General features: G+C 38.4%; 2 protein-coding genes across 2 annotated transcripts in view; both read left to right on the plus strand.

The window, feature by feature from the left end:
• Nucleotides 1-57: 57 nt before the first annotated feature.
• Nucleotides 58-9347, plus strand: rab22a (RAB22A, member RAS oncogene family). Its single transcript, XM_034868771.1, has 7 exons — nucleotides 58-450; nucleotides 1309-1388; nucleotides 3305-3386; nucleotides 7091-7162; nucleotides 7788-7894; nucleotides 8309-8418; nucleotides 8948-9347. The coding sequence occupies exons 1-7, from the start codon at nucleotides 415-417 to the stop codon at nucleotides 9043-9045; spliced, it is 585 nt and encodes a 194-aa protein (XP_034724662.1). The 5' UTR covers nucleotides 58-414; the 3' UTR covers nucleotides 9046-9347.
• Nucleotides 9348-14473: 5126 nt separating this feature from the next.
• vapb (VAMP (vesicle-associated membrane protein)-associated protein B and C) overlaps nucleotides 14474-16631 on the plus strand; it is a 17618-nt gene continuing 15460 nt past the window's right edge. The window contains exon 1 of the mRNA XM_034869943.1: nucleotides 14474-14743. Within this exon, the coding sequence (XP_034725834.1) occupies nucleotides 14686-14743 (58 nt within the window). The 5' untranslated portion in view covers nucleotides 14474-14685. The remainder of the gene's footprint in view (nucleotides 14744-16631) is intronic.

The following is a 16631-nucleotide window of genomic DNA, read 5'->3' on the forward strand; positions in this document are numbered from 1 at the left end:
TGTTTCCCTTAAACGGAAGCTAACTTCATCTTCCCTAAGGTGTCCTCTTAACTGCCGAATGGGAAGCTAACTTCAGCGTTGGGCTTTGTGTGTTTCTCCAAACAAACAAAAAAGCCGAAACTGTCACGTGACTGTACCCCATAGTTCAAGATGGAGACTGCGCGAGCTTCACGGGTAGCTTTTGTAGCTAGCCGTTTACAATAATCACAATATGGCAAATGCGACGTACTACTAGACATTTTAATGCAAACAGCGAGAATAATAACTTAACCTGAGATGCGAATTTAGCAGCTTTCGACCACAATGAAGGGAAGTTATTTGTAAACATACAACACCTAATTAATATTCAAAATAAAAGGAAACCACTGTCAATGGTCATCAACACGAACTCATTTTGAGTGAGAGGAGATCGACATGGCGCTCAGAGAGTTAAAAGTCTGTCTCCTGGGGGTAAGTCAGCTTCGATTTTTAAGTGAACAGGTCTGACTTTACTTGTGGCATCAAATGATCCATACTACCGCTTTATCAGGCCATTGATTGACAGGTCTGTTTACATGAGTTATGTGTTAATACTTGTAATCAAATGGGTGACAATGCATTGTATTACCTTTACTGTTAGTGTATACTGCAGTTTAAATATGTTTAACATAGTCACAGGTACACCAGTTGTGCATGTCCAAACTGCACATAGGCTGACACATAAAGATATTTTTGTCCACCAGAATCCCATTAATACATACCTGGAATTTCATCCTTTCCATCATCTACTAGTCTAATGAGATTAAAATCGAATTGCTGTCTAATTGCTGTAGGTACAAACTAATTCCTGTACCTTGTAGTTCTAATGTTCTAATTCAGAAAATATTGTAATGATTATTTAAATGAATTACAGATAGCTTAATAGATGATAAAAATAATAATTTGCTGTAACCCTAACCTTTGTGTCCTAAATAGCATTACTGTTTTTTTTGCTGCAGTTTATTTGCAAACCAGAGGAATAACATTCATCCATGTCTGTACTACATGTAACAAAGCATAAAATATAATTCCTGAAGTAACATTCTCAAATGCCCTGTTCATCCTCAAATAATAAGATGAAGAAAAAAAACAATGTAAGCATAACTAGGTCTGTCCTGTTTATCTGTCACAAAGTTAAATGTCTACAAGGAGACGGAAGGAAGAAGATCCTACAAAAAGCAATAATGTTTGGGCATATTGCCATAGAGTCTGTTTTTATACAGAGGTTATACTTCTGGTAATTGTTTCTGACCATATTTGGTAAGCATTGTCTGTATTTTGTCTCCGCAGGATACTGGCGTTGGAAAGTCGAGTATTGTTTGGAGATTTGTGGAGGACAGCTTTGACCCAAATATCAACCCAACAATTGGGTAAGTATCTTTTTTTAAAGATTATTATTTTTTTTTAAATTTATTTATAAAGATTATTCTTTGTCACAATTGTGACATTGTCATAATTTTTGACAGTTTGAAGACAATATAATCAGTCAGTGCAACAGCCCTATCAATATATATTTTAATTGCCAATATTACTGACCAATTTCAGCTCATCCCAGTTATACAGTGAGGAAAATAAGTATTTGAACACCCTGCTATTTTCAAGTTCTCCCACTTAGAAATCATGGAGGGGTCTGAAATTGTCATTGTAGGTGCATGTCCACTGTGAGAGACATAATCTAAAATTAAAATCCAGAAATCACAATGTATGATTTTTAAACTATTAATTTGTAAAATACAGCTGCAAATAAGTATTTGAACACCTGAGAAAATCACTGTTAATATTTGGTACAGTAGCCTTTGTCTGCAATTCCAGAGGTCAAACGTTTCCTGTAGTTTTTCACCAGGTTTGCACAGACTGCAGAAGGGATTTTGGCCCACTCCTCCACACAGATCTTCTCTAGATCAGTCAGGTTTCTGGGCTGCTACTGAGAAGCACGGTGTTTGAGCTCCCTCCAAAGATTTTCTATTGGGTTTAGGTCTGGAGACTGGCTAGGCCACGCCAGAACCTTGATATACATCTAACAGAGTCACTCCTTGGTTCTCTTGGCTGTGTGCTTCGGGTCATTGTCATGTTGGAAGACCCAGCCTCGACCCATCTTCAATGTTCTAACTGAGGGAAGGAGGTTGTTCCCCAAAGTCTCGCAATACATGGCCCCGGTCATCCTCTCCTTAATACAGTGCAGTCTCCCTGTCCCATGTGCAGATAAACACCCCCAAAGCATGATGCTACCCCCCCCCCATGCTTCACAGTAGGGATGGTGTTCTTGGGATGGTACTCATCATTCTTCTTCCTCCAAACACGGTTAGTGGAATTATGACCAAAAAGTTATATTTTGGTCTCATCTGACCACATGACTTCCTCCCATGACTCCTCTGGATCATCCAAATGGTCGTTGGCAAACTTAAGACGGGCCTTGACATGTGCTGGTTTAAGCAGGGGAACCTTCCGTGCCATGCATGATTTTAAACTATGACGTCTTAGTGTATTGCCAACAGTAACCTTGGAAACTGTGGTCCCAGCTCTTTTCAGGTCATTGACCAGCTCCTTCCGTGTAGTTCTGGAATGATTTCTCGACTTTCTTAGGATCATTGAGACCCCACGAGGTGAGATCTTGCATGGAGCCCCAGTCCGAGGGAGGTTGACAGTCATGTTTAGCTTCTTCCATTTTCTAATGATTGTTCCAACAGTGGACTGTTTTTCACCCAGCTGCTTGGCAATTTCCCCGTAGCCCTTTCCAGCCTTGTGGAGGTGTACAATTTTGTCTCTAGTGTCTTTGGAAAGCTCTTTGGTCTTGGCCATGTTAGTAGTTGGATTCTTACTGATTGTATGGGGTGGACAGGTGTCTTTATGCAGCTAACGACCTCAAAAAGGTGCATCTAATTTAGGATAATAAATGGAGGGGAGATGGACATTTTGAAGGCAGACTAAGGGTCTTCGAGGGTCAGAATTGTAGCTGATAGACAGGTGTTCAAATACTTATTTGCAGCTGCATCAAACAAATAAATAGTTTAAAAATCGTCAATTAATAGTTCGGTTGAATTCTTTTTCATATAATGTGAGTAAGTCCTGTTGAATGTTTTACAATGTTACTGTTCACTAAAGCTGTTAAACAATTTAAGGTATAAATCAACTAATTATCTAAATGGATGTGTGTTTTTATCATTGTCTCAGGCTCTTGAAAAGGAGTTGGGATAAAACCTGTATAATTCCTAAAACCGTTAAGTCAAATGAATGTTTTTGTAATGTGACCTAGAACATTAATCATGAAGCCTTTTCTTTTCACCAGGGCATCCTTCATGACCAAGACAGTGCAATACCAAAACGAGCTGCATAAGTTCCTGATCTGGGACACGGCAGGACAAGAGCGGGTCAGTAACATCCACTGAGGTTTTGGCTTCAGATTGCTGGATAGTAAACCAATAGCAATATACACATGATGTATTTTAGCATTGCACAACCTTACCACACTAGCACACACTTTTGAGACTGTAATCGAGCAGTTTGACTTGGCTAATTAAAAAAAAATCTTCTCTTCCCTCCCATGTGGTTTTTAAAAAAGTGAGAAGGCTGCCTACATGTGTTCATGTAACTCTCTGAACCAGCCTTGGAGAAAGTGCAGTCATACATTACTTCTGCTAGGGGGCAATATTGACCTACCCATAGGTAGAACTCTGCCTCAACCAATAACGTACTTCTTGCAGTGCTTTTGATTTGGGAGCCCCCTTTTAAATGACGTGTGGGGTGTAGTGGATTTGTATTCTTTAGATCAGGGAGTGGCGTCGTTTTGGTTTATCAGAGACGTCAGCAAGTCTGTCACAATGCGTTCATTCTGTCACTTTTTAATCTTAGTCCTGCCTCTCCCTCTTGGTTTTTCTTCCTCATTGCATTCTAACTTTTAGAGGCACAAATAAAGGAGTGCCATTGCTTTGGTTTTTCCTTTTGTGTTATTGTGTTGTCTTGCATACACATCTGAAACCGGTTGTTTCTCAGCAACGTGTCCAAGTGCCACTTCTGATGTAATCTAAACTGAAGCATTTTAAATATTGCTGCTGTTGACACACATTACAGCAGCAATATTCAAAATGCTTCATCACCCACGCAAAGTTTAGGATGGAAACCGCCCATAGATGATTTGTGACTTAAAGAATCTTGGTGTTTGAGTACAGTTGTAGCGTTTAAGCCTGTCCAAACGACACTAAGCCCCAGATAGTTATAGCGTAAGTAAGGAACTGCTTTCTCTTCTGACTCACACATTGCATCCCACATTTCTCTGCATTAGCTCTCCACACCACTTCCCCCTTTTTCTGTGTATGCCCTTCTCTTTTTCTCATTCACAATCCTATGCTGTTGTAATGTTTTGCCCCTGCTGCTGTCCTCTCCAGAGAGGTGAGATCAAACATGCTGTCCTTATCCTACTTTTCTCCCTTGGGGCCTCGTCTTCTTCACGGCGTAGAGAGGACATCAATGCAGCATCGTTTAAGATAAGATGAAAGGATGAAACCCAAGCTGTCTCAGCCCACTGGCTTGTGCTATGCTGCCACTGTGTCTTATCTGAGATTCACTGAAATTCCACATCCACATTGTCCTTCTTTTATCCCCTTTGTGCTTTATCTTGGAAAGTGGAATATTTCTTGGCAACAATCTATGTTTCTGTGATTCTTTTGTGTTCTTTTCCCTTTGCTCCACCTTTTTTATTCCCACAAGTCCACTTTTTCACTCCCACGTTGCCTCTAAACATCCCAAGGGGTTCACTTTTGTGTGAAAAAAAATAGGAACATTCCTTCTGTAGGTTTTGCATGTGTATTTGTGCATGTTTTCTTACAAAGCTGCTGTGGCATCTTGAATCCTCACGTGCCTCTTTTTCTTTGGCCTATCAGGGTCTGTTAAGTTTAGAAAGGGGTACACGCAGCCAGCCAATGCACATGGAAGGAGAGACGGGGGCAAAAAGGAAAGTTCTGTGATTTCCACAATCCTTATCTCGAGACCAGATGAGGCCTCTCGAGTACATCCAATCCCAGCTGTCAACAACCCATCGAGTACTCCCCCTCTGACTATTCCTTCTCACAGAAAACAAGCAAAGAGAACATTGCATCCCACTGGAATAGAGGGGTTTCTTATTATGCACCCAGCCCGTTGTTTCAGCAATTAATCAGCACTCAGCAGGGATCACTGGGGCTATTTTTTGGGCTTCTGTGTGGCCAGACGTCTGGCCTCGCTGTGATTACTCTTTGGGTTAAGGCTGAGATAGACCACACATGACTGGTGGTGGTGCAGCCCAACACTAGCCAGTGAAACAGACAGCACTCTCCTCTGTGACCCTGCCAACTATCCCAAGTTGGATTCTCGTTGGTGGACTTGGGGCCAGTAACAACTATAATTATGTGGAATGTGTGCTTTCCTGAGGTAACAGTGTCACTCCAAGATGGATAGTTTATTCCATCGTATTGTAAAGGAAAATGAAATTGGCAAGAAGCAGGGTCATTTCAAGTCAAGGTTTTTTTCAGACAAGGGTAGTTTCTTTTAAAATAAATATCATTAGTTAATACATGACACATGGTTTTATTAGTTTGTTAAAAGCCCCAGTCTAGTGAATCTGCAAAAAGGCATAAAAAGAGGTTAGTAGTTGGAGAGGGCTCTTTAAATTGTCTTATCTTGAAATAAACTGTAGGTTTGTTTAGCTAACAAAGATTTTGAAACTCTGAAAAGCCCATTGCTAGTATTGCATATTACAGAATGAGATCAAGTGCTCCTTTTTGTGGCAGAAAAATAATTAGTTTCTTCAGTGAATGAACTTATACTCCACTTTGTGTTAAGGTACCTCCTGACAGGAGCAACTTAAGGGCTCTACACAGCTGCTGTTTTCTACTTGCTTCTGTTCTTTATACATTTGACGGTTATCTGGTTATTTGGGCATTATCTGTGTGTTTTTGGAAGGATGTGAAAAGGTAAAGATTGGGTCGGAGCTGCGATGACCCTTTGTGGACGCAGCCAATTACTGTTGACCATGGCTTGAACTGAAAGATAGACAGAAAAGATGACTATGCCAGTGGCTCTGTGAGGCTGTACTTTGGTGTTAGCATGCTAACATTTGCTTATTATCACTAACAGAAAGTGCAGATGATGCTGATGGCAAGGCTTTGTAGGTATTTGGTCACTACCACCAAGTATAGGAGAAATTAAGAAATATGGACCTCATGGGAACACTAGAGGAAATGTTAGGGGATCATCTAAGTCAATAAGTGTCATTTTCTGGGTACAATGAATATATGTACCATTTCTTGACAGACAGATATATACATGTTGGCTAAAATAATAGGTTTTATGACAGACATTTTGCCAGAAGGGAATTGTTAAAGGCAGGTTTCAAAGACCATTGGAAAATTATTTTACCAGAAAAATACCAAAACCTGGCAAAAAGAAGAACCCCCAGCTTTGGATTCAGAAATGCACATGTTGTTTTGGTTATGCAGGGCTTTGTGATGTATTGGGTTAAGATCAAATGTATAGTCTTCCATAAATATCATAACGCTAACAGCTTTTGACACATTATGCTCATCTTTCTCTTGATAGCTACCACATGTGCAAGGTCTTGGTGGAAAGACTTGCCATACTTCCATTTTAAATAAAGCCACTTGGCTTAGGCTTAGAACACTTGGCCTCTGGTTTAGTAAAATGGTACTTGGTATCTTTTTTGCTAATTTGTATACTTTGTTTTGAGTTTGTTACAGTCAATGTTATTTAATCTAATGAAACTCAGTGATGTAATCAACATGTGCTTGTGTAGGATAAACAAAAAACATGTACAAGTACAATGCTGCAATAATATTTGAGTGCCTTTTTCATATCCAAAAATGAAAAGTTGGAAGGAAATCACGATGAGTCAGGATTGATTGTCTCTGAATAAGATTAAGGTACATTCTTGGTTATACTCTGATCATCATGTTTACATGATTTCCAATTAGATTGTACAATCTAGTATGTGTAGAAATGAAGGTCACTCAGAGGATTTAGACAAGACATCCTCCTCCCTGTCCAACATTACTCATTGCTTACTTTCTCTTTCTTCTCATAGTTTCGTGCTCTGGCACCAATGTACTACAGAGGGTCAGCGGCGGCCATCATTGTTTACGATATTACGAAGGAGGTATTATTTACTTTCTCACCCTCTTAATCAACTAACTAGTTACTGTATAGTTTCAATGTTTTGTTGCTAGTCTTTCCTCAATTTTCAATTCATTCTTATTCACTTTCTTCTTGAGTTAGATGAGAAGATCAATACCAATCTAATGTTTGTTTGGTAAATATGAAGCGTTAGCTTAAACAGCTAGCCATGCTTTGGCAAAAGGTAAGAAATTCTGCCTACCTGCACCTTTAAAGCTCACTAAATATCACCTTATATCTTGTTTGTTTAATCGATATAAAAGAGGAAGTGTAAAAACAACAATTCTACAAAATTCCACGTAAACCATTATATGCCAGACTGTTTCTTGCCCGGTAGCAGCTGGCGGGCAACCATTACAGTTACTAACCCGCTGTGAAATGGTAAACCTTTTAAACAAACAGTATATGTGTTCATTTGTGAGCTTTAGAGTTACCTTTGGTCAGTGCCAGGCTATCTTTTTTCCTATCTCGTTATGCTAAGCTAAGCTAACCAGCTGCTGGCTCCAGCTTTGTGTTTACCATGAAAACAAAAGTGGTATCTATCTTCTTAAATAACTTTTGGCAACAAAGCAAATAAGTACATTGTATAAAATGTTGTGCATCATCAGGAATCCTTCCAAACACTGAAGAACTGGGTGAAGGAGTTGCGCCAGCACGGTCCTCCTAATATAGTGGTCGCCATAGCTGGCAACAAATGTGACTTGACAGACGCCAGGTAAACCTGAATTACAGACAATGCTGTGTTTATTATGTCATATTAATAAACTGCTAATGCTAGTTTGCAGTATAATGATGCTTCCTCATTTACAGCCTAAGAGTGATGGGTTTGGGTTAGAAATATCATTGGGAGGTGCATTGAGTAATATTGATTATTATTCTGTGTAAGTGGACTTTTGTGGAATATAATGTGATCAGACTGATCAGAAGAAAGTTGTGGTTATGTATAGTGGACTAAATAATCTTTCATATTAAAACTATTGGAAAAATCAGACAAAATTGAAATTGGGAATCTTCAACATAATAGCTGTTGAAGTACATTTTCATGGTTATCAGGTAATGCATGCAATTGGACTACCTGTGCACATATTGCATCATACTAACTTCAATATCATATCTCTTGTATTTACAGGGAAGTGCCAGAGAAGGATGCCAAGGACTACGCTGACTCCATCCATGCCATCTTTGTAGAAACCAGTGCCAAGAATGCCATTAACATCAACGAGGTGTTTATAGAGATAAGTGAGTGTGTTTCTTGAGTACTTGGTGCCGTTGTACATTCCCAGGTTCTCATCAAACTGTTATAAATCAAGCCTTGTACAGCAATAACATAATTATCTTGTTTCCTTTGAGTTTTTGAGCAGGTAAACTATGTTTTGAACGGTATTGCCTAATAGTTTCTAAACATTTCAGAAGTCTAGTCAGTCTTTTCTGTGTTTGGATCAGACCTTCGACAGTGATGAGCTTGTTCAGACTAAGATAAAGATAATACTAAATCAGAAACATTTGCAGAGACAAGGAGTTGTGGGAGCAGTTGATTTGGTTTTGAGAGGCAACCGACACATACTCACTAGTTGTGTCCCAATTCCATACTACATATGAATTCTAAGCAGGTTTTGTATATATACATAATATAAATATTAGTAGCCGTATGAAAAATCAAAGTACTTCACAGAGGGAAAATGTTTGTGTGGCAATGCAGAGTTTAAAAAAGGCAGCTTAATGCTGGGACCCACTGTACATGATCTCTGTGTGATGTGTCTCTTCAAAGGTAAACGCATTCCTGTTGTCGATGCAGCAGGTGGAACTTCAGGAAAAGCTTTCAAACTGGGACGTCAGGCGTCAGAGTCTCGCAGAACGTGCTGCTGATGATGCCGCTGACTGTGCCCATATGACCTGTGACCTGACCTTTGCTTATCCTGTGTGTGCCCGGCCTGCTTCAGCTTACAGCCACGGAGACCCTCAAACACACTGCCGTTTCTGATACCAGGGTGTAGCAATGCCACTCTGATGACGGGGGTGTCATGAAAATGGTTGGCATGAGAAATACTTACTGAGCCTTGACAATTGCCTGCATTAAAACATAGACGTGTAAGTGAAAAAAAACAAAAAATATTAAGGAATTTAGAAATCATTTGTACTCCTCTTTCTACATCATCTTTCAACCAAAACATGGATTCCTAATGCCAATATACAGGTTAAAAGAAAAAAACAGTTTGTGTTTATATTAATCTCAAGGCCACGTAAAAATGTTATATTTTTTTGAATGGTAGAAAGATTTTTTTTTGTCTATCTCACTAAAGGGGGAAACCTACTTGATGACATCATGGCTATCGGCCACAAAGGTGCTTTATCAATCCTCTCAACATGAAAAGTTGAAAGTATAAGAGCAAAACAAAACACAGGTGTAAGTTATTACATTAACGATGTCTTCATTACAATTAACATCAATGACCCAGTATGCACAATGCCAGCACCTTGGCACACCTGAGCATCTTACTGCATATGCAGCCATTATTTTTGTTATTTAAGGGGTCAAAATGATGGCAACAGCATAAATGGATAGAAAGCAGCTCAATGGCAAAATCATAGTAATGGAAACACTGAGAACACTAACAAATTGTAAAATATCGTCTCAGTGATAGGAAGGACTGTGCAGTCCATATCTCCCGATGATAGGAATTTAATCAAGGCTTCAAGTTTATTATTAAATGATAACAGTTCCAGCTGCTCACATGTGCTCCACACTTCCACTTGTAATTACTGAAAAGGTATTAACTGAGTCTTGTGTATGAAGTCTCCTGTAGTGCACGCAATACAGTGGTTTCACAATATTACTTTAGCTTTATTTTTCTCTAAGCTTATTTTCACTGGCAATCCTGCCTGTCCTCAACCCTTTGCTGCTACTTCACAACAGTATTGCTGATTGTTGTGAGGTCTTTCCAGGTTCTGTAATTGTCCTATAAACATTTCTCATCTTTTCTTTTTTTTGCACATAATCAGCAGCAGCTTGCACATGCAATGTTGTTTTATTACGTTGCCTGTAATCAAAACAATGAGATCTGGAAACTAGACCTCTTTAAGAGTTAACTCAGATTTTGGAGCTTAAATCTCCCCTCAGCAGAAGGTTATAAATGCAGAATCAGACTTGGCGCTGTGTCGACATGGTGACCCCTTAATGAACCTTAGTCTCCATTCTGCTCTGAATTACTGTGCGCGCTTTGTTCCAAGGTCTACCTTCTGAATTTTCTTCCTCCAAAGTTCTTTTGCCTCATTCCTTGTTGTATGTCCAGCTTTTATTTTGTTTTAAACAAAGGTGGTACATTATACAGCAGCTTTCACAGAGCTCTATCATCCCCTACAACATTCGCTCTGTGATGATATGTTAAAGTAGTTTCATTTATCTCTTATAATGGCCTAATTGAGGTCAGTTGACTCATGAGCCCCCACAGACTTATTAATTCTTTGTAATTTCATGCTTGTCTGTATCTCTTGAGCCCTTTTAGCCCCAAAACCTCTTTTCAAAGTTGCCAAAAAATACAGATGTGGGATTAATCAGACTGCATTTCCACATTTATAAATCTGGAGTGTGTGCTCTTCTGTCAACGCAAGCCACTTTATTTGCCTTTTTAAGCATCTTAAATAGCTGTTGTTGATGGGTGTGCAAAGCAGTGCTGCCTTTTTTTCAGGATTATCCTATGGAGTGAAATAGTTATTATGACAAAATGGATACAAAGTGATAATGTTCACACAGAAGAGCGCACACACTCATGCAAAGAGTGTGGTCTCATTCCAGCAGTCTCAAACATGATAAGTTTATATTGACCTTATTTTATGCTTATTTGATGACAGTTTTGCTCAGACATAGTTGATCAAATGAGCAGTGTGATGGGACCGACCAAATCTCTTAAAAACCAGAGTGGCATTTTAGGTCAAAGCTTTAACATCAAGAGACTTTGAAAGCGCACTTTGAGTATTTGTATTAATTCATTGACCCTTATTCACAATTATCAATCTGTCTGCAGTCTTATCATATCTGTGTGACATCACTTGATTAAATATTCTTGTAAAGGTATCAGACTTCTTAACATCCCTCAGTGTTATTTTAGGTTTTGACTGTTTGCTCAGTTATTGCTAAGAAAAACCTGGTGCCAAATAATGTAAACAGCATTTTACTAAACCAAGCTTAATTGACCTTTCTTATTTTTATTGTCGATGTATAATGATTTAAATTTCTAATCACGATAATGCTTAAAAATATTTGAAGTTTGATAATGACACATTTTTCCCCTTATCTGTGCCAGTTTTTGCTTTGAAAAATACCAATAGTCTTGGGCTGGACCTGGGAATGTGTTAAATCTATATTATGTATATTTTTTGTGTCAATATATACCATCAAATTGCACATAAATCAATGACTATATTCTATTTTAAGCCAGTTGTGTGACCACAATAGACTTGTGCACAGTTTGCAGTAATTCCATCAGCATTGTAGTTATCATATTTAGCTTTTTCTTATGTTTCATATTGATTGTAACAAATGCCTAAAGACACTTGTTTCCAGTGTATTTCCAAATGTGTAAAAAGGGAACGGTCAATTTGTTTACTAATAAAAGATTGACAAAAATATATTTGTGTGTGTGTGTGTGTGTGTGTGTGTGTGTGTGTGTGTGTGTGTGTGTGTGTGTGTGTGTGTGTGTGTGTGTGTGTGTGTGTGTGTGTGTGTGTGTGTGTGTGTGTGTGTGTGTGTGTGTGTGTGTGTGTGTGTGTGTGTGTGTGTGTGTGTGTGTGTGTGTGTGAGAGAGAAGGACCTAAATTTCTCACGTCCATATGTTGGGCCCAGGGATGTCTGCATTAACTTGTTTCTTGGGGATACTGTGACAGTGTTGTTAGTGATTGGTTGTGTTGTTCAGTTGGCAGACAGCCACCTGGCTTTAAATATAAATATGACACTTGAGATGCGTGTTTGACTGGCAGAGGGCTTTTCACTGATCTTTGAATAGTGCTGAGAGGGCAGAACACTTATTTGACAAGCTCCCAATTCCCTACTCAACCCCACTTTCTTTATAAAGCATCTTTGAAAACGAATGGGAAATGAAAAAAATATGGCTGGAAACTATTACACCTGTAATAATTAAGTGCCCTTTAGGAATTTTATAATTAATCATTGCATGGCCAACATGGGAGCTTGTATAAACGAGGAGAAAAAAATGAAAAAATGTAAGCTTGACAGCTAAAAAAAAAAATTGATTTATGAAATTAATTAAAGGTACACCAACACACCGGGGTAGTTCCATTACTATGATTTTGCCATTGAGCTGCTTTCTATCCATTTATGCTGTTGCCATCATTTTGACCCCTTAAATAACAAAAATAATGGCTGCATATGCAGTAAGATGCTCAGGTGTGCCAGGGTACTGGCATTGTGCATACTGGGTCATTGATGTTAATTTTAATGAAGACATTGTTAATGTAATAACTTACACCTGTGTTTTGTTTTGCTATTATACTTTCAACTTTTCATGTTGAAAGGATTGATAAGCACCTTTGTGGCCGATAGCCATGATGTCATCAAGTAGGTTTCCCCCTTTAGTGAGAGACACAAAAAAAATCTTTCTACCATTCAAAAAATATAACATTTTTACGTGGCCTTGAGATTAATATAAACACAAACTGTTTTTTTCTTTTAACCTGTATATTGGCATTAGGAATGAAGTTCAGTTAAATAAAATTTAAAGATTTTGAATATTTTAAAATTCCAATTTGTATTATCTTTTAGGCTGCCTTTTCCAGTATGATATAAAAATGGTTATTTTTTATATTTATATATTTCAAGCTGGGTAAATGAACTTATTATTTACTCATCATTCTCATTCTCATATCTCACTTATAATTTAATATTTATTCATCATTCTCATTCCTTATTCCAGAGCTGTTCATACTGTTCATATTGTAATATAACAACATTATACTGTTTATTCCAGCATCCTTTGCATTATGCTCCACAATTAAAATAACTATCACAATTTACTCCTGCATACTTTGCACTCTTCATTGCACTATTTCCTCTATATTGTTTCTGTTAAGAGTATGTATAAATTAGTGTGTATGTATTGTTTGGTTGTTTTGTATGTGTAAGCGCATTGTGAGCAACAATGTTCCAAAAAGAAGTTCCTCATATGTGTCCTCATACCTGGCAAATAAAGCTGATTCTGATTCTGATTCTGATAACTTTGAAAGAAACTTAATTTTGTTAGTCCTAAGGTAGCAATTAGCTAAGAGTCAAGACTTTCTCCGTGCAAGTAGTCCACAAAGTATTTTCAATGTGTTATTACATGTAGTATGGTATTAACATCCTTTAAAAAGAGTTTTCATACTACGCAAATAGGAAGAAAAAAAATAAGTGTTGAATAAGAGAGGTTAACAAGTGATGACCTAGCTTTAGATGTTTTGCCTAATTTTGTTTTGCCTGCATGGCGATATGTTTCAAAAACCCTCTGCATGGTCCCCAGGTGGTATGGAGTGTTACTGTATATTGTAATAAAAATATACAAGTAAAAAAAGTGCCAGTGAAGTAATGTAGCTAAATACATTTACTCAATAGTGTACTTTAGTACAATTTTACGGTACTTGCAATTCTCGAGTATTTCTACAAGAGTACTTCACTACATTTTACTAGCTAATTTTGTACTTTTTAATCCACATTAGTTACTGGTTACCTTGCAGATTTGGATTAACAATACAAAATATAAATCAATTTATACATTATGATATAATAATATGGATTAAGGTAACCAGCAGTGTATAAAGTAGCTAAACTTATCCCCACATTTACCAGATGCAACATTAAGTGATATACACATTGATGCATCACTAATTATATTTCAGTAATATACTGATTCTGAAATGAGCCATTCTGCAAATGAGTATTTGTTCTTTTGGCACTTTAAATTGGCTATATTTTGGTGCCAATAGGCCTACTTTTAAGTATAATTTTATTAATTTTAATGCAGGACTTTTACATGTAACATGTTCTATTTTTACATTAAGGTATTAATATTTTTACAAAAAGTCGTAAAGTCCCTCTCAGTTTACACCTTTCATGATTATTTCACGTTTAGGCAGAGAGGGTGATTATCAGTAATCTTTGATGTTGGACTTCGTGGGCTGAAGTAAAAACCTGCATATTTTATCCATGTCCTTTCACACTGGTTGAGGTGGTGGCCCCACCATCCCTGGGTTCACCCTGGCGTCACCCATCACCCTGGCGTCACCCTCCCCGCTGGGCGGCTATGCAGAGGCAGTGACGTCACCGGGGCTGTTTCTCGCTCCCTTCCTGCTGCATCACAACAGCTCGAGTAGCAATAGTGACCGGGGGGACAGGATATTCACAGCCAATTCATTGATAGAATAACTCTGTTGACGTTGTAGCACTCAACAACATCCTAACACGGGGTTAACGGACAGGAACTGGTTGCAGTGCGATAACAACGCTTCAGCTGTTGGGATATGGCCAGGCCGGAACAGGTTCTGCTCTTGGAGCCTCAGCACGAACTGAAATTCCGAGGTAAGAGGGGAGGGCCCGGCTTGGACGGGAGGGGGGAGCCGCATCTGCCAGCGGGGTTACGAGGGGGTGGGCAGGCCAGTGTTACGGTAACCAACCCGAGTAAAAGCGATACTACACATTTTGACAATATTGCCCTCATATAAAAAGAAGAACAACGCTCTGAAAGGACGACAGGTCAACTGTCAGCTAGCTGGAGTAGCTTTCAACGGCTAGCCAGGCTAGCCAGGCCCGGTCACACATTTCTGCTGCAGCAACTGCCTTTAAAGCGGGTTAAAAGTGCAACACATGAAACATATGTCCACTGGGGAATAGCAATCATAATAATCATGTGAATACATAATCGGCTTTTAAATTCATAACCTTTTCATTGTACGTGTGCCACAAAACGCTTAGCATGTCTAGCTAGCTATCATTAGCTCTCTCTCTGATTGGCTGTCTCGCTCTGTTGGCAAGCCAGCTGTCATTTAATAACTTGACAGCTCACAGAACGAAATAGCTGGGCATCCTATATTACTTAACTATAAATGTCTGCAATGTTAGCAACAGATCATCAACAAGCCTTCCATCCTAATCGTTAGGGCTTTACAATACTAATAGACATTTTAGTGAAGCTCGACATTTGGCTGCATTATGTCACGTTGCTTTAGGCCCGAATAATGTTACATTTAAACACATATCGAACCATTGTATTTGTTTGTAACCGATTATAGATATCCTGCCACAGTTTGAAACATTGCATTTTGTACTCTGGAATAAGAAGCTAGTTTCGTACATGTTTTGAATTGTTCAGAAGATAGCTTGCCTCAAAACATACACAGTCAAACTCTAATCAGTAAAGGTTTGGAGAGATTAGCAGTTGGCCTCCCAAATACAATGTGGCTAGTGGTGTTTGGTTTAAGCACTCAAAAATCACACTTAAAACAACCAGCAGAACAGCAAAAATACATATAAACTAATCATACACTGTAATGAGCTCTCACACCAAAACTAATTTGAATGATCCCACTATGGATAAGATGACAAGTTGGTTATACTATGTTTTTACATTAACTGTCAGTTCAAAATAGCATAATGCTAATGTTCAAATTTACAGCTAAGGTGTTACCTTACCAATTTAAGGTGTTTACCATCATGGTAAGGTATTTACTATGATTACAGTTTTATAACACACATTGTATTCAACACGTTTTATATAGTAACAAAGTTTCTGATTTGTATCAGTCAATTGAAGTAGCAATAACATATAACGAGGTGCCTTGATATTTGGAAAATAATTGACAAAGCACAGGAGAGTAATGCCACAGTATAGTATGCTCCCCCAAGTTTATTTTCTCTTATCCACCACTGAAGGCACCTCAAAGTGCATTATAGGCTAATGTAGCAGAGGCAAAAACACTTAACTGTCACCAGTTTTAAAGCTTGTTTGTATTCAGTTTGACCTGTGGGTAGGTCCGTTTCACCAGTGAGAGTGTAGTAAAAACACTGGTGTTATTTTAGGTTGGAGATATAGTCAACTTCTACAGGGCTGTGATAGAGAGCACCCTTACTTTCTCCATCACTGTATGCTGGGGTAACTGCTCAGCGGATGATAAGTCTGCACTGAACAGGGTAGTTAGGACAGCGTCAAGTATAATTGGGTTGGACCTCCCTAAGATCTGGGACATTTACAACGCCTGTCTACTCAAAACCAAAGATTCAGCACATCTTGCTAATTCCCTTTTTACTCCTCTACCATCAGGTAGAAGGCTAGGAAGTATCAGATCCAGAACCACCCATTTTTCAAATAGCAATAAATGTACTAGCACTGATCTATTTGATTATTTATTGTATTTACTCATTGGTAGCAACCCAAGTATCTCTTTTAAATATTCTATGGTAAGGTGTGTAT

The sequence above is a fragment of the Etheostoma cragini genome, chromosome 4 (genome assembly GCF_013103735.1).
Source record: "Etheostoma cragini isolate CJK2018 chromosome 4, CSU_Ecrag_1.0, whole genome shotgun sequence".
NCBI lineage: Eukaryota > Metazoa > Chordata > Actinopteri > Perciformes > Percidae > Etheostoma > Etheostoma cragini.